We start from the raw sequence: 27,070 nt of genomic DNA on the forward strand, positions 1-27,070 counted from the left end.
AAAAAAGAAGCATATGAGTTGTAAACACTAAAAAATTTACTTTTCCTTTTTTTACATTTTCTTGCCACTATTTAGTCTTTTTGTAATAAATGTAGCCACACGATAACCAGTATAAAAATTCTTCTGCTATTAAGTGTTCTGTCCTAATCCTAAGCAAAGCAAGAGAGACATCTGACTTAATGTGACAGACATACTTGTTCCAGCTTTGGAAGATGGATAATCCTTGTCATCCGTATTCTCATACTCTTCTTCTTCCTCGTCGTCGTCATCCTCGTCTTTCAAAGAGTCCGACTCGTCTGCATCCGCAGGCTGCAGGAAAGCAGTGTGCACTTCCTGAATGTGGGTTTTCAAATCATCATATGACTCTGCACGGAAGTCACAGCCATCACACTGCAATACCTCCATCACTGAAAAGAGGGAGCACTCCCTGGAAAATCAGGGAAATCTGCAGAGAGAGAGAGAGAGGGAGGGAGATCATGAGGACAGCAATTATATTCAAAGAATGTCTACGATAGCAGGGAGACTCGTATATACAGAACTATAACAAAACTGTAAGACTGAAGTTCTTTCTGGACTGATACTACAGTAAAATGATCCCATTACGCTTCAATATTTTGCCAGTACCATGCCCTTCGATACAAATGAGCCAACTTTTCATATTACTAGATTACTGATGGCAATTACTGCTACTACCTTGTCATAGACTGAACACATTTGAACACATTTGGGTTTGACATCAATAGATGAATACCTGGAAACAAAAGCCAGAAGTTTTGATCTCTTGTCACATAGATGTCAAACCCAAATGTGTTCAGGTTACGGCAAAAATAAAGGACTTGGCCTCACTGATCCAATACTTTTGGAGGGCACTGTAGTACTGGTTATAGTTATGAGACAAAAGATTTAAGCATAGCCTCTTGTCTCAGAGCTTTAACAGGTTGCAGTTCCTCTACTGCAGGGGTCTCAAAGTGAAATAACTGAGTGTCTCATCTGGTCAGTATGGGGGAAAAAAAAGTCCAATTGTTGGAGAAAAAGGAACCGTGCAGTAAAGGCAGGCTATACAAACTTAAAATGATATCAAGATATTCCATCATGCTATCGCAGTTGTTCACATAATATAAATGTGTATGATGCAAAAGGAATCTGTAAACAATACAAACAGAAATATAGAAATAACTAATTATAGATATATAGATTATACAACTATATTAAGTGGTGGGCTGCATTTAGCCAGCAGGCCAAGAGTTTGATTTAAAGGGTCCATTCATTGGGGAACATGTTTTGTGGATAAAATGTTGTTATTATTCTTTCAATGAGAATAGACATTTCCATTTCCATGAATAACTTATTGCCGAGAAACCTGGGTGGGATAAATTGATCACTTTAAATCCAAAGTTGAAATATTGAAAGTGAAACAGCACAATGCGGCTAATTCAAATAGGAGCAATACACCTCCTAAACGAACCATGCAAAATTGTTTATTTAATTTTCTGTCTCCAAAAAAGACTTGATGTCTTGCTGCATAACTAAAATAAATGTATGTCGCATTACAATGCACCGCATGGCTGGTGTGTCATGAATTCATGTTAAAATTATTTTACAGCCCTAAAATGACTGGCGCTGTCCATTAACTTTGATTGAAAGCCCCTAGAAACATGACAAAGAGGAGAAATCGAGTGATGCTGATGTTACACGGAATACTAAGAAGGTCCCATTTTTAAAACATCATTCAAAGAACAATGGAGGGACTGAGGAGGGATTATGGGCTGATTTGTCCCATTTTTATTACCTTGGGATAAGCAACAGCTGGAGAGCAGCTCCACAGCACAGTATTTAGAGCAGACTATTCCATCAGAATGTATCATCTGCTCTGAAATAAGATTGAATGAATCAACTGAGAGATGAAGGCTTTATGTCTTTGGGTTTCTCTGCAGTTCAGATTTGGCCAGAAAAGATGTAAGCTGATGATGTGGCCATCATTTCACAGCTCTTTCATGATGGTTTTTTTAATCAATCGTCATTTTGTCTGTGTTCAAAATGTCCGGCCTCTCGTGCAGGGTCACACTTCCAACACCGCAGCATCACAGTTTTACAATGTTGGCCATTTGACATGACGATGTGCACCTTCTGGTACAAACACAGGTCCTTCCTCATGTCTCCTTGTTTTAGGGCAGTAGCACCATTAAACCCGAAGTTTACGAGTGGTAAAATGAACAGCCACCTTCACTAATTCAAAGTGTCACACCGTTAAAAGACCCTCGATGAAAACATTTCAAGATTAAAGCTTGAACCAGTTTTCCCTGCTCGCCATTATATTCTTGAGCAATTACAAGGCAATTACTTTTTCATCCAATGAAATACGGGACTAAATGAAAGATGGCACTCGTTGGAAGTGTAAATAAATTTTCATGAACACATCCGTCATGTCTGCATATGTAAAACCTTCTGTGGCTCCGGAGGGAGCTGCGCGAAATCTGAAAGCCTTGAGAGATGTCACATGAGGCAGACTTAGTTGAGCCAAAGCCTAGGACTTAAAAAAACAAATCTGGTGGTGTGGAGCACCTGATCATCGCCTGAGGGCATCACCTTGAGGCTTCAACTGACACATAACCAACCGGAAACTCTGAGCACACACCGTTTGCAGTTGAGTTGCAAACATTGTTGGTAATATAGTCATCAAGTTTTAGAAGTTTTGGCACTTGTGGAAAAAAAACACACACAAAAAAAAAAAAAAACACAAAGTGAATGTCGGGTGAATTTCAAGTTGATTCAATATTTGTTTTCTAATTGTTTAATGGCGATTACACAGAATTAAAACTAGATACTGTTTCACAAAGTCAGCTCTGATTTTATCAGAAGACAACTTTATCACTATGTAATTCAGCCCACTGTTCTGGATACTGAAACCAAGAAATTTCACATGTGATCCAGCCAGAGACAGTTGGGAATCCCGCCCTGCTTCCCACACCCTACCAGCCTGCCAGTGGAAAGCTCCATGTGAGCAGGCCAAGCCGCCAGTGTGTCCCTGAGCAACCAGGGGATCCATTGTTGTTCAGGGTCAGGTTACAGCCTCACCACGAGGCCCCACCCTGCCCTCTTGGCAGTTCACAGCCGTTTTGAACAAAGTTGCCTCCTAATGAAAGATTCCTTGACATGGATATCAAGAGAATCCTTTAGGAGAAAGAGGGAGAGAGAGAGAGAGAAAGAGAGGAAAGCCTCCGACACAATCACCATCTGCCTAAGAGTTGGCTGTGTCTTTTCAGCCAGTCAAACTCCACACCACATCAAGTTAATGGGTGAGATTGTGTCACTGCTTTCATCTAGTCAGCTGGGGCTCTGACAGGCAGCGGCTGAGCTGCTCAGATCCTCCTCTGAGCTTAGCTTCAAGGGCAGCCATTTTAGGAGCTGACTATGTGTGCTTAGGTGTTCAGCCAGCACACAACATGGACCCACGGATCTGATCCTGTTCCTCAAAGGCAGGCAGCCTGTCAGTGGAAAGCTGCTGACAGAAATCTGCCAGATGCACGGTACTGTACCCAAGCACTGTTCTCACACTGCTCAGCAGAAAACATCTCAGACTCTTGCCAGCCTGTGTTTGCTCCTTTAATTCCTCACAGACATTATCTCTCACATCAAGAAATGCTCAGAGAAATACAAGAAAGGATAGGTCGGCGCAATCGGCATGCACCGACACTTTGAGCAGAGAAATACAGCCGTTGTGTTTTGTAGGATCTGCCAACTACTTTCCACAAGGGGGTCTAAAAATGTGAGGCATGTCTGAACTTCTTTATCTCAGAGCTCTGCAACCCGGAGCCCTGAGGAGAAGACGAGGGGGCAGAGAGAAGCAGAAGGAGAGAGCCGGGCTGAAGGGGAAGGGTGGGAGGTGAAGGGAGGCAGCGAGAGAGCATGACAGAGCCACCTGGAAGACCTTCACTGGTGAGCAACAGAGGACAAAGCCATCAGACTGGGCTCCCCAGATTCCAAAGTCTACTGACATTTGTTAATCACCAACCGGTCTCTCTGCATCGGTGAGCTCTGCCAGCAGTCACACCCTCTACTCAAACTGGCTGACAGCAGCTGCTTAGTCTGAAAGAGGGCATTTGAAAAAGCCAGCATTAAGCTGATTAGGAGCACAGAGGTTTTGTCCTTAACTCTTGGTTACTGCTGCTATCTCACACAAAAACATCCATAGACGTGTTACATTATTATGTGGCCAGCGTCCATTATGTGGCCGTGCAGATCATTTATTTGGCAAACAAGACAGAACATGCATCTTGTCAATCGTCACAGCCTCAATAAATAATGAGCCATTGATGGGAAATGACAGAGAGCTTTTTAAAGGAAAAATACAGTGGCAATAACAGCAGGGAGCCCGAGCTATGGAAATTGATTTTTTTCTGCAGAGATGAGACGACATCAGAGAGAAATCGATACAATTTTAGTTTCAAGAAAGTTATGAGCCAGAGAAAGAGAGAGAAAAGTACAGAGGTAACAGCCCAATACTTCAAAATCCTCATCTATTTTGACCCACTGTGTTCACCTGATTCACTCTGAAGAGAAAAAAGACAACTTGGGAGGATCTCACTGTGCCAGCAAAAGGAAAGTCTGCGTCACAGGAGCAGTAAGAATTTGGCCTCTTGCACAAACACGAGATAGAGCGCTGGAGATCAAGATGGCTACTCCCATTCCTTGATGTCAGCAGCCCTGGAGAATTCATCACACCAGGTCTACAGGGCTCAACATAACGCAATCCAACAAACAGATGCAACAAACTACAGCCATGGACCGAATTATAACGGCACCTTATACTTTCAGAAGAGCTCTCTACAAAATAAATAAAGAGGGTTAATTACAGAACAGGAAAACCTGCCTTTCAAATCCTATTTAAATTTAAAGAGCTATACAGTGGCAGCCTGGCAGGTTTCACATGCTGCTGCTGACTGAATAAATAACTAGATAACCAATATTCAGATTCCACAATTGGAAAGTTTTTTGCTTTTGTCACATCGGTGACTTTGTTGAGTGAATTGCTCAAAACGTGGAAGAAAATGTCATTGACAGTTTATTTAACACTATTCAGTATATGGAGATCTGACATTTCATCCTCATGTTTTTTTTAATTCATTTATTTTACAAGTTTGCCCAACCACCATTGAGCTCTCATTCTTTTGGTTCATGTTAAGTTAACATTTTACAGCACTATCTGCTTTTTCTGAATGTGCAAAATCTGCCTTCACGCCTCTCTAGGATAGTTTCAAGACATTATTTGGTCAAGCCATCTTCCTCCAAAGAGACGTTTACAGAGATCAAACTCAAGAGTCTGAATAGTTTTAAAATTTAGATTAATTTGCAAAAATCTCAAAAAAACACTGTGTCCCTTTCTGACTGAATTTTACATATTTTAATTAAACAATGCAGCACAATAATGTTCAGTACTCCGACTTCTATGGAAGAGCCTGTGAAGTGAAGTCACTGTAACTGTGGAAAATGGCAGTGAAGTGGAGCTGTGGAGGTCAAATCAAGGTCTGGGAGACCAACAAACTGTGCTTCTGCTGAACAGAGAGGCAAACAGAGAGGACTGCAGAAGACCGGCAATGTGCAATGTTGACACACAAACAGTGTCGACATGGAAGCGTCACCTGCAGAAAACCTCACCTGCAACATCGTCACACACTCACAACAACTTGAACTTGTGAAATCTGATAAAAAAAAAAAGGTATATTAAAAAAAAGCCTGCAAGAAAATGGCAAGATGAGCCAGCCCATTAAAGAGCATGTAACTAGACATGTACCTTAATTTACTGGCATGCATGGACATTCAGTCAAGTTCCATCAACATCTTACACACACACACACACACACCAATTGTTTGCCTTGCATAGCTGCTCTCGAAAAGTCTCAGAACACATATTTAAGCCTTCAGGTATGAACGTCTCTCAGTGCACTGTTCCCTAAAAAGGATGTTCACAGAATGCCTTTATTCATGTTTTAAAAGTTGTTTTGGTTCAGACTAGGAATGGACTCCTCAAATGTCAGGGAAGGCAAATTAACATTATCTGGTGTGTGGAGTTCCTTTTGGTGCGAGTGCAAACTCATGCTCTGCTTGGCTCATGGTTAGATTTTTATCTCTTGGCACTGTAGCAGATAACAACACTGGTTCCATAGAGAAAAGCTGGTCCGACCTGACTGACCTTCATTGTACAACACTGTGCTGCTGCTGCTGCTGCTGCTACTGCTGCTGCCTCATCCTATCACCGAAGAATAACATATTGACAAACACAACTGGAACACTGCTCCAGTCTCGTGTCATTTTAGTTTCACATGTAAAAGTAGAGACATTTACGTACAAGCAAATTAACCTTTACACCAGTGCTACGTCCCCTTGCACCTTTAGCAGTTTGGATTCCTTCTACAAGAACAGACCAAGTTGACAGTAAACAGGGTCATCATGCAACGAGGCAAGTTCAGATAATGAGGAAAGCACCAGTGGGGGATTGCAATAACAGACCACCTTTATATTTTTTAAATGCTTAAGTTGTTCATTCATAGATTTAAAAAAAAAAAAAAAAAAAAAAAAAAAAATCACTAACAATTATATTTTTAGGTTACCCTAAATATCTCATGGACTTGAGTAATATCTACAGTGCCCTCCAAGAGTATTGGAACAGTGAAGCCAATTCCTGAAAACATTTGGGTTTGACATCAAAAGATGAACATTTCAACTTTTAATTCATCTGGATTTGATACACAATTTAGAAGATAGCACCTTTTGTTTGATCCCACCCATTTTTCATGTGACTGACATGTGTGTTGTGTTGCTCAGGTGTGTCCTATTACATTGTTTTTTCAAACAATAAACAGCACTTAACGTCTATGCTCAGTTTCAGTCTGGGTAGGATAGGTTTTGCTTGTGGAGACTGCACTTAGAAGTGGAACCAACATGAAAACCACAGAGCTGTCTATGGGTGAAAAACAAGCAATTGGGAAGATGGGAAATCAATCAGAGCCAGTACAACCATTTGGAATGTCCTGAAGAAGAAAGAAACCACTAGTGTACTAAGCAACAGATGTCGAAAAAGGTAGATCAAGGAAAACATCAGCAGTTGATGACAGAAACATTGTGAGAGCTGTAAAGAAAGACCCTAACACAACTGTTAGTGACATCAGCAATGACCTCCAGAGGGCAGGAGTGACGGTATCACAATCTACTGTTCGCAGAAGACTTCATGAACAAACGTACAGAGGCCAGGCTGGAATTTGCCAAAAACTACAGTGACGAGGCTCAAAAAGTTGTATGGACTGGTGAGACAAAGATGAACTTTGACCAAAGTGATGGAAAGGCTAACGCTTGGAGAAAGAAAGGATCTGCTCATGATCCCAAACACACAAGCTCATCTGTGAAACACGGTGGAGGTAATGTCATGGCATGGACTTGCATGGCTTCTTCTGCGATGGGCTCATGAATCCTCATTGATGATGTAACACATGATGGCAGCAGCAACATGAACTCAGAGGTCTACAGAAACCGTTTGTCTGCCAGTTGAAAGAAAAATGCAGCCAAACTGATCCTTCATCATGCAGCAAGATAACGACCCCCAAACACAACAAAAGAGTTCATCGGGGGCAAGAAGTGGAAGTTTTTAGACTGGCCAAGTCAATCTCCACACTTCATCCCTATAGAGCACACATTTTTACCTGCTAAAGAGGAGACTGACAGGAGTAAACCCCCAAAACAAACAACAACTGAAAGAGGCTGCGGTGAAAGCCTGGAAGAGCATCACAGCAGAAGAATGCAAAAGTTTGGTGATGTCAGTGGATCACAGGCTTGATGCAGTTATTGACAGCAAAGGACTTGCAACTTAATATTTAGTCTTATTCACTTTAATCCTTTTTAAGTTTATCTGTTCCAAAACTTTTGTTCACCTAAAAATGTTGTGTTCCATTACAAATAATTGTGTATCAGATCCAGATGTAAATACCTGGAAATAAAAGCTGAGGCGTTGATCTCTTGTCTCATATTCATCTTGTGAACGCAAATGTGTTCAGTCTATTGCAAAAATAAAGGAATTGCCCTCACTGTTCCAGCACTCTTGGAGGGCACTGTATATTTGTGTGTTTTAGGTACAAAGGACACCTAATAAGGTGGCAGGAGTGGCACCCTGTGGGGTCTTCTTTTGCTGCAGCCCATCTGCATCAAGGTGGAACTTCTCGTGCAATCAGAATTGATCTTCTGCATATCTGACCTCTGGCATTAACAATGCAATTTCAAAAGAGAACTCCAGATGACTGGATATTTTCTTTTTTTCAGACAATTCTCTGTAAAAAACTCAGTAGATAAGCACTTTCCGAAATACTCACACCCTCTGGTACAAACAACCATGCCTCAGCCAAAGTCACATATAACTTTCTGTCTACACATCTCACTGCTTTGATTTACCGACATGAGATTGGCTGATTGAATATTTGTGTTAAAAGAGGGTTGAACATGTGTATCTAATAAAGTGGCCAGTGTGTACATCTGCAGTAATATGCTTAAAACCCCATTTGATCCAAGAGGGTTTGACATTGATATTAAATGACAATACCACAAGCTAACAAGTTTTCAAGAGCATGTGCGTATCAATGCAACGGTGTGGCGGCTCTCACGTGATGACAAAAGCGGCGAGCTGGTCGGTGCCCTCGCCCCTCTCTGTCTGTGAAGTTTCCTTAAAATAATCACATTTGAGCAAGAGTGAACACACCGAAAATGAGACATTGATCCCACCTGGCTGATCAATGGACTGCTCTTTTCAGAAGACACGCAAGGAATCAATCATGTTCGGTATCAACGTTCTGTCATAACATTCATCAGACATCTGCTGGAATTTAATGAAACACGTGGGAATGGCTCAAAGTACCGTACAACACAAACAACTGAACCAGAGATGGAGATACAAACGTTGCATTGCCCTGTAGATGGTAGGCATACATGATTTAAGTTATCGTGAGCTTATAGACTGAAGGGTACATTCTAACTATGATGATATTTTTTGTAGATGTTGTGTAATAATTGATATTTGGGGCCAAATTATGAAAAAATGCCAGATTGAGTAACAATATTAGATCAACGGTTAAGCTGAATCACCAGCTACACTCGTCAACAAAGGTCAATAATGTCTGAGCGCACAAAACCATCAAAACTGTCACGAGATGTTATCAGCCACCTGGCTAAAAAAACACATATGTTAATCCCATAAACAAATCGGTTTCAGGAAGCATATGGCATCTGTAAAAATAGGTCAACCATGAACCAGCTAAAGTCATGACCCAAAACCTTCTTCCAGCCGTCCTTCATCAAAGGCCCGGCAGAAACACTTATTGAGAGCAAAATAATCTTCAATAAAAGGGAGAAAAACACAATCCAAGACACTTTCACCCGGCTGTATTCAGTCTGACAGGGTTCTTCTGCGGGAATCTTACTTGCGTGGTGGTTCATGTTGGCAAACTTGATATGGAAAGTGATCTGGAATTGTCTTTACTGAGCCAGTTCTGTGACATCTCCACTTCTGCTACTGTTAAACTAGAGTGGCTACAGTAAGTATCTATACTTTTTCAGTAAATTCAGCTATTATTTATCCAATTATGCCCAAGAGTCGTTTTGACAGCCAATTCAGCACTGGGCAGATGTTCTGGGCTTTGGCTCAGATACTCAAGCACAGTCAAGAGATGTGTTGGCTGTACCTTTGCATTGGTTATTGTTGTGTTGGAACGTAAACCTTTGCAGGTTTCCCCCAGTCTCAGTGTTTTATTGTTTATTGTTGTAGTTATTGCATTTATTTAAGTTATATTGTATTTATCTCATGGTGATTGTTCTCATGGTACTTGTATATTGACAATATAATCTACCCAAACCTCTTCTGTCCCATCAGGCTATAGAATATTTTTCCTTATGCTCTCAGTCCTTAAGTGTGCAGTCCTATGGCTTTTTTACTAAAATAGGCTTCTGTCTAGTCCCACTAACATAAAGGATTGATAGATGGAGAGGACAAACCCAACTCTTGGAAGACTGGCTTTAAACGTATTCAACATCCTTAATATTGATGTGGCCACTGAGCTCCTAGAAACATAATAAACATTTAATAGATTTGTGGTTAGACATGATTTATTCAGGTAAAACAATTACTCTACCGTTTCAGATGCACCGTTTTCAGCCACAGTAAAATATTGCACCCGATTTTCCTCAGTCAATTTGTGTTAGAGAGGGCATTTTCTTTACGGTGATGACCTATACTCAATGTGTCCATGCTTGTGTTGAATGGAGACCAAATAGTCGACCATAATTACATCAGATCACAAGCTACATTTCCTGTCATGGGAATTTAGCCACATTCTTGCTAAATCAATAGGCATTCTTTGGTCAGAATTTGTATTCCTGGTATTTTCCTGCTACTGAGCTTAAAAGTACGTACAACATATAGCTCTTGTTAAATGCATGTAGTGGGTTGACTCTGTTGTCCACTCTTATAGTTATTTTTAGGTTGCTGTTGGCCTCTTGGTAGTTTTTCCCTACAGCGTTTCCTCTTTACAGGGACATCCATCATAAATGGACGACATTATCTAGATAAGGTCCTGGTGCCTTTAAGTTTGCCTTCACATTGTTCAAGGAACAAGACTGGGTCAAAACTCTATGCACGAATCCTTGGCTTGCATTTTTTGTTTACTGTTAATTGTTTCAAACATTATTCCGTTGAGATAAATCAGACACTTGCAGGGTAAAATACCTTTTAGCTTATTTGGACATTTCCATTCACATATACAGCTCCTCCCAGGTAATGTCTAAAAAAAGTTCAGCGTTGAAGTGCATGTCTGAAAGCAGCTTTTGTCAGCCACAGTGCACAGCCTCCATCTGGAAAGTAAACTTCTGCTCCACCTCTCTGCCAGTGGAGCGTAGAGAGAGAGAGGTGTAACTCTCACTCACAGGGAAGTTACTGGTGACTATGGAAAGTAGCTAAGGTTTGTCCAAATTCACTCGAATCGTCACTAGGTGTGGAGGAGCATCTGTGTCTCGGGAGTTGGAGCTGGTTGTCCACTAAGTGGAGGTCTGAAATTCGATCCTCGGCTTCACTGGACCACATGTCTTAGTTTGCTCGGGCAACATGCTGAACCTTGGAAAAGAGGGTCACACAACTGTTCAACTCATTTCGAAAGGGCAAAGGCAAAACTACCAAAAACGGTGTAACATAATGGATGAGACAGATCAGGGATCCAAACAAAATGTAATATTACAATGTATTAGCAGAATAAGCATTATGATGCGGCAATTACAATTAGTAGTTATCGTCACAATATGAATGCAGCTAATTGTCAAATGTATTACGGGCTACACAAAAAGCAGTCATTTTGGGGGGGAAACCTGCACAGGAAAACCAGACTGTCTCAGATGAGTAGTAAATACAGGTTCAGAGCCTTTCAGACACTGCAATCAAGCAAGCCTTGCTTATCTGTCTGCAGCCTGACCTTCACTAGTGTCACATTCAGAGGCTATAACAAGAGACACCTCATTGCAGCAGGCCCAGATGACCCTTAAGGATTCTGGGTAAACAAGATGTTCATGTGAGGTTACCACCACCACCATCATCAATGACTGAATGCGGGTTTAATGGGAGAAAGCGAGGCGAAAAGACACAGGAGTGCATTCTTTTTACACCATATTACTGAAGGAATATCTACACACAAGTGCTGCCTTTGGTGCTGGTTTACGATATCATGCAGAAGATCATCTGATTCAACATCAAAGTTAAGGTATTACCCTCAGTAATAAATGACAATGAGTAGAGCCTGGGGGATTGGAGGATTGTGATCTTTGGACCTCAAAGTATTCTCCTGACTAAGGCCTTTGAGGAAGAGAGGAATGTCATTAGCGTGACATTTAGTTGCAATACTGAGCCTGAAAGAATGAAAGAATTTGTATAATTTTCTACTTTATATTACAGGTTGTCCATACTGCAAGGTCAAACAGTGCCTGTGTCGGCCCGTCTCTCTATCACAGGTGGTTACCGGACATCACCCACCCACACAGAAAGCCTTTAATACTTAATATCCCCACACATCTCTTCTCTTTATAAAAAAGGACATTTTTCTTTTCAACCCAAGACATGCAACTTTTCTTCCACGTTTCTCTTAAAAGCTGCACGGAAAAAAAAGAAGAAGCTGGCCATCAAGGAACAAGTAACCTTGTTCCAAGGGTAGCCTTTGTGTTTCCTCCAGAAAAGGGGGACAGCTGCAACAGAGAGCAATCAGTGGCAACATTTGGCCTCCTTTGCACCGAGGATAACAACCAAGCAGAGGAGACGAACATTAACAGCCATCTTCTGAGAGATTATTGTCTTCACGTTGTCATGGAGGAAAAACGCACCATTAAAAATACACTTTTTACATCTTCTGCATTTACATTTTTGTTAATAAGCTTTCAGAGATAGTTATGTGACCTTGAAGACTGAAATTCATACAAAGCAACATAACAAGGGGCTGGTAAATCCCTCAGCTAAAGCCAGCTGTGTGTGAAGATTAGATAATGAATACCCATAGTCACTCTCCTCATTCCTGTTAATAATTCCAAAAATGACCCTTTTTGTCTGAGCTTGGATCTTTCTTTCTTTCTTTTCTTAACTACTGTGTATCTGATCAATGCTACGAAAAAAAGAAGAAGCACCAAATGAAAAAAGGTGCAGATAACAAAGGAAGTCAGGGCACAGGAAATGAAGCAGCTGTGTGAGGAGAAAAAGTTGGAAGTGAGGAGACATGCATGGCTTAAGTTCTCTGGAAGTCTACACTGCTCACCCTTCTTTTAGTATAGCCACCTCACTTGGCTGCTCTCACTCACTCTCTCTCCCTCTCCCTCTCTCTTGGGGCTGACAGAATTATCTTCTGCATCAGAGCTGAGGCTGGGCCAACACACCACACAGAGGACTCCATTTCACACAGCAGGCCCCACTGTGGCCAAGGCGATGCAGCCAATCATGCTGGAGTATCAGGGGCATGGCCATCCACCATTTTGTGCTCCTCAAGGTCTTTGACTGTCCTGCTCAGCAAGAGAGGAGCTGTCTCTGCTGGCCCTGCTATCTTGTTACACAGATGGAAGTGTTTAACTTTAAGAGCACGGACCTGAGCGAGCAGCTTCCTCTCCTGTCGGTTCCTCTGCTGACTGTCATGACAGTCAGCAAAAGCAGAAGTGAGAGATGTGGTTTGGCTCGCTGCAAAGATGGCCACCTAGAGTGTGGTTCTGATGATCTTCACAAGCCGAAGCAATTTGAGGAATGAGCCTCTAAATATGGAGCTGTCAACCCTCCAGTCATACAGTGCATTGAGAGGATATGTGTACTTTTCTGGAGATAACAATGGGAGATGTTCTTTACCTTAGGGCCTTCACTTGAAGACCTAAACATATTTCTTCCACACTGAAAAGGTATTTCAGATACAAACTTAGTGCAACCCTCAGCTACATATTTTCCATCCAAAAAGTATTAAGTGCTTAATTTAATTAATAGCCTCTGGCATGATTATTTTTACAATTTCCTATTCAAAAGAATAGGTAGATATATTTGGCTTTCTCGAGAGGATTCTTCCCTTGAGCTAGAACAGAAACATTCAGATGAATTCTATCAGATACCATAGACAAGTGGGCTACAGCAAAAAAAAAAAAATCTCTGATCTCATGCAACTCATGAGCTAAAAACACATCTCAAGAGCGTGAGGAAAGTGAAGGATGCCCAAGGACAGATCTTGGAGAGCGACCAGGAAGTGTTTTTCCACAAGGACAATTAGTTCAGGAAACCTTACATTCCATACAGCCTTTTCATCCATCTCACTAAAGAAGCCTCTTCCTGACACAAATAGATCTGCCGCCATCTCAAATTGATTCAGTATGATCTCACACAACACACACGATGAACTGTGATCAAAACACACATTAAAGTCAGCCAAACTAATGGCTAATTTTCCACTGAATGCTCTTAATCGGAGTCAAAGGTCTAAAATATTTGTTTAATTCCTGTTTTCTTTTCACAGATTCACCTAAAACAAAAAGAAGTTCAGGAAAAGGCTGTGAGACGCACTCAAGAGTTTCATGCAAGTGGTGCTCTGTGGACAACTGCCAGCAAATCTGCAATGCTGACTTCCTTGTAAGACTGACATGGAAGCTACTACAGTTACAAGGAGTGGGTGAGGTTACAAGCTAGTCAAGATGGGGTATTTAAGAGTGACCAACGGAGGACACAACGCCGTAAAAAAACATAAGAGAGAGCCGAAAAGTCAAAGCCAGGCTGTGACAAGGCAGTCTTTTTAAAGTTTAGCAAAGAGAAGAAGTGAAGTTCCTCTTTTGGTTCACCAAACTGACCTCTTGAAGCAGCTCAACAGCTTTGAGAAGGGAAAGATGAGAGACCCATCAATATTAACTTACCACTGAGACCTCCTTTCCAAGCTGCTAAATATTTAATCGTCCTTGGACAGCTCCGTTGCTTCGTAGGCTGAGCTTGTGTGGATCCCTTCTGTAAGACCACTCCTGTTCCTGCTCAATGAAGGCCTTGTCCAGTGGCACCACACTGCCCAAAGAACGGGCGTCTCCAAAGAATTCAGGATTTTTTCCACCACAGGCAGCTCCAGACTGTGTCTCTTTAAGGTTCAGCTGGAAACCTGAGGGTGGTGTGTAGATGCCTTGAATTGATCTCACTGGACCGACACATCACCGTGAACACTTTGTAGTAAAAAAAAAGGTTCTTGTTTCGGTGAAACTAACAACCTACATGTTTCGCAAATGTGTGCCAAATAACAGACATGACCGTCTGAAAGGCCGTGTTGATGGAGAGGAGAAGAAGAGAGCAAAACCAGTTTTGCAGCAGTGTAACGTGGCAACTGACAACAGAAACTGGAATGACGCCTCCAACAAGCCACTTCCCTGTCCCCTTTTAAACCGAGATGATGCTGTGTTTGCTCTTTATGTGGCCTCGACTTATCCAGTCGATCATGGCAAGCTACAACACAACACTACACAATCAACATCTTGCAGCTAAGTCCAAGAGGGAACATGTGCCTAGTGTGTTGAAGCCCAGTCAAAGCGAGGGGAAAAGTACTGAGAGGTTCTTTTGCCGTCCTACAGTATAATGACTGTAATGTTGTGGATGTGGGGCCCGTTTGTTTCAGCCCACTTACAAGTGTAGCAGCAGGGTCAGGCTGGATCTCATGAGCCATGCATCATGTCAAGAAAGCAATCACTGGAGCATTTCAATTTGCTTTTGTGTGCCTCCCTAGTCTTCTTCACTGCTTCAGGTAGAGAAGAATGGAGGAGTGCATCACCCAGTGTTATAGAGTGAATGAGAAGGAGGGAGGGAGAGAAGGATGGAGGGAGGGAGGAAGAGCAGTTGTGTGCGTGTATAAGTAAGAAGGACAGAAAGAGAACCAACGTGAGTGATGAGCTTCACAGCTGCTTCCTTCCAATATTCAAACCATAACCAAAGCCTTATTTGTTTAATCCTCTGTCTAGATTTGTAAGCCCTGAATAACTTCACACAAAAAAAAAATCACCAACTGTACCTACTACTGTATAGTTTAGTTCTGCCCTGTCATCATGAAGTCACAAATGCCATCAGAAAAAAAAGAATTCTAGCTTCATTGATAACAATACAGTGTATTCACATTTTAAATGTAGTTAGTGTTATATTAACATTATGAGGAAGATTAATACGTAAAATGGAGCTTGATTAACAGAAGACAGTGAATAATACCTAAACCTAAAATCCTGATTTCTCAAAAAGCATAGCGTGCATTTACTGCTCTCGCTGTTCTCTCCGTGCTCAAACACAGTGTTGACAGACCACTGTGACGGCTTGCTCTGATGTTGTTGGATATAGGCAGTCTGTGGGGCCACAACTTTATTAGGAACACTTGGGTGATCTCGAAAAAAAAGCTGACAAATCCAGCAAGATCAGGAAAGTAATCTCGCTTTGGATACGTGAGAGGAGATAGTCTGTGGTGTTAACACATAGAGCTGATGTACGTAGCAGTGGGTGTAGTGAGTATTTGAGGAGGATGCTCGACAATATTTTGAATTTGGCTTGCAGGACCTGTTTGAAACCCTAGTTTTAGTTTTAAGTTTTATATTCAGAGGTTAAGTGCAGCGCTCCAGATACAAATATTTACAATAAACCTGGCAAAATCAAAAACCAACTACTTTATAGTTTTTATAAAGTCTTTATATATAGAGCTGTGTCTTATAGTACATAGCATGGCACAAAGCAGACACACAAACACACACAAATATTGATTCTATACATTTTGGCTACACACCTCAGTGCTTAATGTTAATTATTATTATTAAATTGATTTAAAACCAATATTTTTTTTTTACTATTTCCTTTACTTACTTGATTAATGAGCTGATTATTTCCTTAAATATCTGGATAGTTTTTTCTTGTCTAAGAACCTGCACATATGGCTACACACCTCAGTGCGAGGTGTCTTGGATTCATACTTTTTTTTATGACCAAAAGAAGGTTAACTCCTCTTTACAGTGAAGTAGAGAAGAACTGTTTAATTTCTGTCCATCAAATCATTTTACCTTTACAATTTTCACTTTTGCCCTCTTTAGGATACTGCCTAAATACTAGGGAAAATCCACAGTCCACTTTCAGGCTGTTCTTTACTCAAGTTACAATAAAACAAGTCACATACAGAGAATCTGAGGGCTTTGGAGGATCTCACAGAGTGTCTGGGGCCCACTTAACCTTGTTGGTAAATCAGCCTTACAAGAAATGCCATCTCTTCTACAGGAGCGGCAAACAGTCCCACCTGACCTTAACCGTGGATCTGACCTGAACGCCTGTGTGCACATATTAGCCAAGTACTACTGCAGCATGACCACACTTTACAATTGAGAAAGAGGCAAGAATGTGTTGTAGACTTGTGAAAGTTACAACAGGAACCCTTCGTGCAAAGACACAGCACCCTGGGTCGGACACAATCTGTCTCCGAGGAGAAAAATTAACACACATCACAATCACATCCATGTTTTCATCACCCAGGCTAATCTGAAGAACATCCACCATCCACCTGACTGTTTCCATTGCACCCGCCTGAGAGACAAATGTGTCAACCGCAGCAGATTCCTGCTCAGCCGTCCTCTATTCAGCTCCTCCTGGAGAACCTGTTTGCCCTGCCACGCCAGAGAAGGAGCATCGCCACCATTTTGATTGCTCTTCTCAGCCCCAGCATTGTCGCAGCACAGTGTGTCAAGCTCACAGTCTCCTTGTCAGCAAGATTTCACACAGTGGCCAGGGGAACTGCAGCGCACAGCCCCACTGTCACACGCACACACACACACACACACACACACACAACTGCTAAATACACAATAACACACCAAGGCTCACAAATACACACTCACTTTCTTGACAGGCAGGTCGATAAACATGTTCAGGAAGCAATGTGGGAAAAGTTACCTGAGGTTGTACAGAGGAGCTTATCAATACATGATCAACCTGTGAGTCCAAAAAACATTCTCGTGTAATGGGACACACTTGAAACGCAAAGCAAACGAGTATAAACTTAAAGTAAGAGACACAAGGGCAGCCAAGTAAACAGAGAAGACATTAGACTCTATAGATTATAAACCACACACACAAACACACCTCCTTATAAAAGTTGCCGGTGTCAAAGAGCAGATAACAGAGACTGGACCCTGATTTCACAAAAAAACAAAGGATCATCTTGAGAACTTCACTCTCACACACATTCACATGCACACAGGAGATAGTGTGTGTATGTGTTGAGTCTACTTTGTTGAACATTAACTACCAGCATGGCCCCAAAACACGACATTATCCAGCATTAAAATTCCAGTCTCCTTCATGTGTCCCTCAACCACCAAACAGTCACAAACATGGACTGTCCAAGAAGGGTCATCACAAACCTTATCAACACGAATAAGCAAATTAAAAAGCTTGAGAGGGGTTTGGCACAGACGCAGCATTAGGAAATCCAAGCTTAACCTTGCCGGATCAGACCATTCTGGCTTTGTATATACGCAAAGCCAGGATTAGGAGATGTGGCTTTATCAAGTCAGGTTTAAATCATAGATACATGCACCCTCATGGCGGCATTTTAAAATGTTACTGTTTTAATATGAATGAAAATAAAACACAGAATATAAAGTGTAAAACCCCATTGGAATCTCATCAGAGAGATGCTATCTAAAGAGATAAAGCACCAGGATTACTTAAGATTGACTGTTAGTAGGCTAGCTGCAAAGAGTAAATCTCCATGGCAACTTATATGCCACTTTTTATTCTCTCACTAGGTTTAATTAAAGGTCCAGTCTGTAACATGTAGACTTTTCTTAGAGAAACTTAATATACATAAGTAGGTTCGCATGAGTGCATAATTACTTTAAAATAAAAAAAGTATATAGTTTACTTCTCAGTGTACTGTAGAGACGCAAATGAAGAAAAACAAAGACAACTCTTCTGGTATGCGAAGGCCATTGTAGTAACCTGACACATGTCCTAAAGGGAGGGGTGCATGAAGGGAGTCTTCCTTTATAACAATCTGCAGTCTCACCATTAGATGTCAGTAATTCTTACACACTGGACCTTTAAAACGGCAGCGTGTATCTTACAAATAGCGACGAACGTCCGTAACATTCCGGCCAGTGCCAAATCAGTTCAACACAAGCCCATCAGCGCCACGCGACTGTCTCAATATACTGTAGAAGTGTTTTGTTCTCGTGTCACCCGGCGACATTCCTGCGCCGCTCGCAGACAGTGATTCATTCTACACAGATTTATAGCACGGGTAAAGAGAGACGGCCACAAACCGACAAAAACACCGGCATTGTTTTGGTAATTACTCGGGATTGCTCAGGGGGGGGACAGAGGTTCTGCAACGGAGTTCTCCAGGATAAGTGGAAAATTCCCGCTTAATCAACTATCAAGGTTTTGGAGAAGTAGCCCTCTGGATATTTGCCAGCCAGGCTTAGTATAAGTAGGATGTGAAATTTTCAAGTAAATGGAGTGTTAAAATAGCACTAAAGTAAAGCCACCTTGAAGTCTCACTTTTTCAAGGTCTCACTGCTCCCAAGAAAAAAGAAGAAGAAGAAGAAGAAGAAGAAGAAGCAGAAGTAGAAGAATAAGAGGCTGAAGCAGAAGTAGCAGAAGAAGAAGAAGAATTAGAATATGGCCGTCCAGTCTTACAACACAACCTTTGTCATTGCCTGAGCAGGGCTCTTGTCTATCTGACTCCTGGGCTTGCTCCTTGGAGACTCTCATCTGCTTTCCTCCATTTTATGGTGAAGCCCTCACTAGTAGCCTGTGTGACATGTACCTGACTCCAGAGCAGTGACAGTAAGCAGGCGGCTAACAACGTAGCACTTTAAGCCCCAAGAACAAAAACAACACGCTGGAATTACAGCTATATATATATATATATATATATATATATACACACACATATCACATACGTGCGCTTACATTCATTTGACCACCGGCACCAGAAGACACGTAGCTCCAACCCTGTGGAGAACCGAGTTAAAACAGCAGATGAGGTTAAAACTGAGAAGAGCAGGAAAGGAGGGGGAGCACGTACTGGACATGGCTTTCACAGAGTGTGTGTCTGTGTCAGTGTGTGTGTGTGTGTGTGTGTGAGAGTGGACCAACGGCTATGCCAGCTCCTCTGTGTCGCTAATGGAGGCTGGTTGAGAGAGCAGAGCAATCCGTGCAATGGCTTCTCCATGAAGCTAACGCGCAACAAAACACGCACTGGCGGACGCACAGTGAGTCCCCCCCCTGACCAGACATGTCAGAATAACAAGACACACTCGTCTCTGTCTCACACCGCCGCGTCCATTTCCTTGTGTCACTTTGACAACAAACCGAAAGGCGACATAGCGAGCAGGACGCGGTGGGGCTGGTTTAGGGATATTTAGGAGGAAAGCAAGAAGAACCCACTTGACTTTGGCAGTATGGAGCAGCCAACCCGACTAAAAACATTCTCCCCGGCTTCCTCTCTCAAGTCTCCTGGACCTGGACTACAAGGAGAAAAGGGGGGGGATCAGCTCTTTCCAGGTCATTCACGAGGCGCTCTCCAAATTAAATCCCATGATCTACCACGCCGACGTTCTCGCAGACCTTGAAAGCTCAGCCGAAACTGGACATATAGTGCAAAGAGGGGATTAAAAACTCACTGGTAGAGTCTTCTCCTCAAGCGATCCACCCGAAACTTGTCCTCGTATTTCATGCGTGCGCCCAGCCGCTCTAATGGATGATCGCCATCTTTCCTGCTTCTCCTTTGCTGCAGCTGCAGATGACCTGAGATCCGTCTGTCTCTGAATAATGAGCAACCACACAGACAAGGAAGACAATCTGCAAAGCAGGCTACACAAAGAAGTTTGGGAGACTAGCAAGCACCAGAGGGTGCACAAGAGTTTGCGAAGAGACGAGGAAGGAGCATCAGCGGCGGCAGCAGCAGCAGCAGCAGCAGGATGGACAACGTCTCTGTGTGAGAAGCTCATCCTTCATCTAGACTGAAGTCAGGGGGGTGAAAAAAAAAAAAAGAAAAGCCTGCAAAGCCTTATCTGCGGCTCAGACCACCAGCAGATACACGCGGAGCAACCTGCATTTTATATACAGCCTTTCCATAGTGTGTCTGCCACGTCATGAGGTTATCTGCAGTTCACTTTGGTGGTGGTGATGATGAAGATGCTGTTGCTTCACACCTCAACTACATACCCAAACACATTACCACACAAGAGAGATAGATAGATAGATAGATAGATAGATCAAATTGTTACAAATGAATACATCTAAAAAAAAAGTCAGATCCATGGATTATCATCCCCAAATAAAAATTATAACAATAACATTATGAAATTACAAAAATAAATCATCACTGATTATTGCCCCCCCATAATAATTACAATACATGTTTTATTTATAAAGATAAATCACAGATATCCAAAGGTTTTCATCCTCCAAATAAAATTAAAACAATAAAATATATTCTTTAAAAAAAGTGCTTCCACTGATAATTGTCCCCCAAATGAAATTTAAATAAATGTACTAACATCTATTAAAAAGAAAAAGTAAGAAATACACCAGTGACAACTCTATTCTATGTCTCTATCCATTTATTATTATCCCCACCAATAAAAAATAATATTTAGGAAGAACGACGAGTGATTATCATGCATGAAAATGAAAATAATTACATATATACATCAGTGACATCCAGTGCTCTCTACATACTGACCTACTGATTATTGTCCCCCATAATAATAAAGGGTTTTATCACCGAAATATTCTTTTTAAAACAATCAAACACCCTGTGCTTCAACTGATAATTGACCCCCAAATAAATGGACTAAAATCTACAATGGGTGACAATGTGTTCTCTATTTTTCCATCCATTTATTGTTATTACCCCTAAATAAAGTATTATTTAGAAACAACATCCAGTGATTATCATGCAGGAATAATTACAAATATACATCAGTGACATTCAGTGCTTTCCACTGTATTTACTGATCCGCCGACTATCACCACCTTTAACAGTCATGTCACATTGAGTGTTAATCCACTCCCCTCCATATTCAAATAAATTAATCAATAAATACAGTGATACATGTATGTATGTATATATATATATACATACATACATGTATATATATATATATATGTATAAATAAACATCATTGTGTCACTGTGTGTTGTCATAACACTGTGGCCACTGTGAGTGATGCTGCTACAGCTGCAGGCTGCATGCTCTGTCCATGGGCAGCCAAACAAAGAGGGAGCCCAAGACAAAAGGTGCAGGGTCCTGCTCAGATGTATGTCACTGTGGAGGATGCATGAGAGGGCGGGTGGAGGTTTAGCTCCGAGGAGGAGGAGGAGGAGGGACGTGGCACACAGAGGATGGTAGTGAGTGAGGAGAGAAGAGGAGAGGAGAGGAGAGGAGAAGAGTGAGTGTCTGTGAGATCATCTGAAAGGTTTTGTCTGGAGCAATTTAGCATTCAGTGAGCGTTCGTCTATAGGTTGCACAGGAATATACTTATTATTATTTAGAGAATGGAAGTGTTCTTGTCATATTTTCCCCGCTGTGAGATGTTCTTTTTATTATTATTAATAAAAATGCTCAGTAGACTCCAGAGTTCTTTTGTCACTAACTATCTCAAGACTCAGCAACCCATATGGAATAGTCTTAGTCGGTCTGCAGATGTTTCCACACATGTCAAGGATGTTGTAAAATGAGGATGCATAAGTCTTTGTGTCACGCGACTCAAATCAACAACACTTGTGGAGAACATCTTGGAGAACCTGCCGCAGTTGTTCAGTGTGGTTTTAGTCTGTCTCTGTGTCTTCTGTCTCCTCATCCTAATCCCAGATTGACTCCACGATGTGGAGATCAGTGCTCTGTGGTGGGGGCCACACCATCTGTTGCAGGACTCATTGTACTTGGATCTGAGGGTTATTTATCGATGACTATAAGGTCATGCTACCAAGTCAATGTGGTCGAGGGGACAATTTTGAATATTGGGCCAAAACATCGTATCTTCATCAGGAAAAGTGCCATAAAATGTCTTCAGTCAGAAACAAGAACCCACATTTGCTGCCTTAAACTAACAATAATGTGGATGTTGTCTGTAATCAGCAGCTTGTTAAGAAGACAAATGTGTGTTATGTGTGTTTATATTTATTGTGCATCATTTCAATTTTATGAATTACTGACATTAACTCCCCAAACCTGGCCGTCCATGACAACAGCAGTGTTTTTATTTGTATTTTTCAACTGTCAATTCTATTTTTCCAGATTAAAAGCTCTGATACTCCATATGAAATTTAAATTTATTTTGTGAAGATAAGTAAATCATTTAAAATCAGATTTGTTCATTCATCTGTCGGGCCAGATACTGACGCTGGTGGGCCAGTTTTGGCCCACGGGCCACCAATTGTTGACCACTGATCTGTAAATGAATAACACACAATAAATGATTCATTCCTCACTGGTATTTTTGTGTCTTTGTCTAGCATTATAGTATTTTCTTGTATAAAACACGCCATTACTGCAAATTGTATCTAAAAACCAATATGTCTGTTTTTAACACATATTACATTCTATTATATATTACATTGCACTGCATAGTGTACACAGTTTTTTTTTTTGCTTTTTGCAGACAGTAGATGGCAATAGGAACATTTGCCCTGCTTAGTCAAACTGAGTACCTAGTAAAACTGAAGCATGTGGGCTGTTTGTTTGTGCTCAAGTTTGTTTTTGTGTAAAAGTTTTAATACATTCATAAAAAAAAAAAGTTGACTCGAACCCAAAAATAACTATAATTCTATCTGTTTTGACTCAAATACCTGAAAAACCATCAGACACAAATCAAGAGAGTGGGCCTCCCAGTGATTGTTGCCTGATTTACAGGCAGAGACACTGAGAGGAATTAAATGTGTACACGATACAAACACAGTTAATCATGTCTGACAGGTGTTGCCTCTCATGAGGTTTGATAATGAATTATGGATTTTGGAATACATATATTTGATGGAATCAAACTGAAAAACCGTCAGAGAGGAAATTATATTCAGTCACTCTTTGTATCACACGCCGGCTGTCTGTGCCTGTGTCTGTGATTCTCTACAGCGCCGCTACAAACTGTGATACAGACACCTTTGGAGCTGAATCATGAGAGAATATGAATGTGCTTTTAGGTGACAGATGGAAACAGGTATGAGTCTTATTAAAGAGCTTCCGTGGTGCCAGTTCTCTTGTTGCAGTGACGTACATAACCCCATGTATTTCCCATACACTGTGACGAATCATCACCTGGCTCGTGGCTGACTTCCTCCTCTCTCAGGGTTTCCTCTGATGTTTGCTTGTTTGCCCTCTTCAAGCAAAACATAAAAACAGTGTTAATTATTTCAAAATTAATTTGATGTCTCACAAGATCTTTGAAGGAATGTGTTTAGCGGGAACTGTGTTTGAAATATGCACACACACACTGCGTCGACAGTGCATCCTGGTGGTGCCAGGTAGCAGCCGGAGGTTTATCATGCTGCTCGGACATATGGCTGCTGCTGCAAATCTGATGAATATGGGATGGCCAGGAGTCCAGCGTACAGTGTAAGGACAGACTGCACCAGGACATCCCCACTGGTACGGCCTCCCCCGCATGCCGTGCCAGGCCTCTCTCTAGCCACCGCGGCTAAAAACAGCCCGTGTCGTCAGGGATTCAGATGGTCTGAGCAGTGGGGGAGTGGGAGGAATGGGGATGCTCTCCAGATTTAGAAGGTGCACTGACTTTTCGGATGCAGTAATACTGACGTATCACCATTACATCTAACAGCCATTTAAGATATTTAAGTGCTCTGCAGTGCAGACACAGAATGCAGATTGGAGAGGCAGACCATAAGTGTTGAACAATATATTCATTTTTTTGTGTTGTGGTGTGTAAGTAAACATAAAGAATCTCTGAAGAGATTTCAGTGGGATTACTGCCTTCTGCCTGAGCGGAAGCCACTCTGGCATGCTGCGTTGGATTGGTTTGAATGAGAAGTTGAAATGATGAGTCTCTCATGGCGTTTTTCCACCACATAGTACCGCCCCGCCTCGCCTTGACTCCACTCTATTTACATTGTCATCGACTCTACATTGTTTTCCATTACAATGTAGTACTTCCTCAACGTGGGCGGAGTCACGGCTGTATGAAACAACTATACACGAAACACACACACACACACACACAAACTAGTGACTAGTGACTTGGAAATCAGTAGTTTTTGATGTACTGAATCATTAGACTCAGTTACTTCGTCCATGACTGGAGCACAGACTCCGTCTGACACAGTCAGCGGCAGGGGTTGTGATGCGGCATGCGGCTCGCCCCTCGCTAAATACACCAGACTCCTCTGTTAAATGATGAGATTTTAGACCTTTCCATGCTAAAAGTTTTCAGGACTGTTAAGTGTTTTTAACTAATCTACAGTTGAATACCTCTGTGTGTGAGAGTGGGCACTGGGCAGGTATGGCGAGAGAAAACTAGGTCATAACATAAAATGTGGTGTCAAAGAGACCGCACTGTTTTGGCAATTACACAGAAATCCACAGGAGGTCTGAGAAATCCTTTCTTATCCTGAAAATGTTATAGTTGATCAGATGGAGAAAAATAAACACCAGCCATACATGTTGACATACATAGCCGTAAGTTTAAAAGTGAATTTTATATTAGCAAATAAAAGTGATTCACTGACTTGTGTCATTTGAGAGACAAATTCACTGTTAAACTTTCTTTCCCACTTTTGAAAAGTTTCCCAGGACTGAAAGTGAGTCACAGTGGAGTCCTGTGTGGGTCAGCAAACATTACGAGAGGTCACATCCATGTGAGGACAGAGGAGATACAAGGAGATAAGAAAGAGATTGCTGCCCTGATGTGAGAATACCAGTTTTCATGGGAAAGGTATCTACAGCTACTATTTGTGTTATTTACCTTAAAACACAGTCAGATAGACATTCTGTGACTTCTTATCTTCTTAATTGAAATTGACTTTTTTATTCCAATGACATTATGGTTAAACATGTTATTTCATTCATCAGTTGTCTTACCACCTCTCCAGAATTGTTTTTACTTCCAGAAATTACATTTTTGACTTCTACTTTATTGGTGTAGCACCATAAGACATTTGAGGCACTTTTCAGAGAACTGGTCACCACCTCAACATCATCATAAATCAGATCCTTCACTGAGAACATTGAAGATGCAAAATGGCCAACTTCCTGTTGAGTTGAGGCCATGGTTGTTGATCATGGGCTATTACAAGTTCCCAGCAAGTTTTGTGAAATTCAGTGCAACTTAATCTTGGCTTGCTCCATCCATGTTTTGCCTTAGAGAGCGTTATAGAGCCCTGGCGCAATGCACGGGTCCGTGCCAGGAGCCATTTCGGCCCCTGCCATTCATGCTCGGGCTCCAATTATGGTTAATGGTCATAGTAAATGTTTCATAAAACTCACACAATTTTGCTATTCGTCCATTCACACATGTATTCATACATCACATCGATATGCAGTACTCTTTTTTCTCTCCACACCTTGCCAGCACGACGGGAGATGATTGTAAAATTATGAATTTACTTTTACGTTTAAATAACCTCGTTAAAACGTTTAATGCATGTAGCTGCATGACTTCATGATAAGTAAAAAATGGTTACAAAAACAACCAGACTTGGATCTGGCCTTTTATGTGTGTGTATGTGTGTGTGAATGTGTCTTTTCGACATTTTGAAAGATGCAAATCAGGCGAATGGGAGATAATAAATTACTCACACATGCGTCTGTCTGTGTTTACCCTTCAGACTATAGTGTGCTGCTGTGTCTCCTTCTCACTCACTCATTCACTCATAGGGCAAAAGGCTCACTCAACCAACCATTCACTTTTACAGTCTATTTTGGAGTGTCCAATTAACCTCTGCATGTTTGTGGACTGTGGGAGGAAACACACGTCGAACCAGGATTCGAGCAGGTCGGTCACTCACTCACTTATCTTCTACTGCTTTATCCTCCACATGAGGTGGGGTACACCCTGGACAGGTCGCCAGTCCATAACAGGGCCACACATAATAGAGACAAACAACCATTCACTCTCACACTCACATCTACGGTCAATTTACAGTGTCCAATTTTGCCTAATCCCCAAATCTGCAATGTTTTTGGACTGTGAGAACTGGAGAACCTGGAGAAAACCCACGCACACACGGGGAGAACATGCAAACTCCAGGTCGTCCTGCTGCAAAGGCAAGAGCCGACTCCAAATTATAATATGCAAATAAAAATAAGGGAAAGAAGAAGCCATAAAGATGACACATGAGCTACTGTGATGTGTAGAATGAGCATTATTCAGTCTCAAGTCATTTTCCCTCAGATTAAAGTGGACAGGCTGTACAATCGTAATGCAGCATTTACAGAGTGAGCAAAAGTCATACCTGCTGCATAATGTGAATGAAATATTCAGCGGTCTAAACTTAAAATGCATTAGTCAGAGTGTTTTATACTGTATA

General features: G+C 41.6%; 1 protein-coding gene across 5 annotated transcripts in view; it reads right to left on the bottom strand.

Annotated features, from left to right (window-relative positions):
- Positions 1-20,466, bottom strand: part of znf462 (zinc finger protein 462) — a 43,845-nt gene extending 23,379 nt beyond the window's left edge. For 2 of the 5 annotated variants that reach the window (XM_058618150.1, XM_058618146.1), the window contains exons 1-2: positions 20,209-20,466; positions 195-445 (exon numbers count right to left, since the gene is read on the bottom strand). In XM_058618150.1, the coding sequence (XP_058474133.1) occupies positions 195-405 (211 nt within the window). In that variant the 5' untranslated portion in view covers positions 406-445; positions 20,209-20,466. Of the gene's footprint in view, positions 1-194; positions 446-14,436; positions 14,666-19,495; positions 19,844-19,972; positions 20,031-20,208 lie in introns of those variants that run through there. The other 3 variants (XM_058618148.1, XM_058618149.1, XM_058618147.1) reach the window with 3 other exon arrangements.
- Between the last annotated feature and the right edge of the window lie 6,604 nt (positions 20,467-27,070).

This window comes from Solea solea, chromosome 19, assembly GCF_958295425.1.
Source record: "Solea solea chromosome 19, fSolSol10.1, whole genome shotgun sequence".
NCBI classification, from domain to species: Eukaryota; Metazoa; Chordata; class Actinopteri; order Pleuronectiformes; family Soleidae; genus Solea; species Solea solea.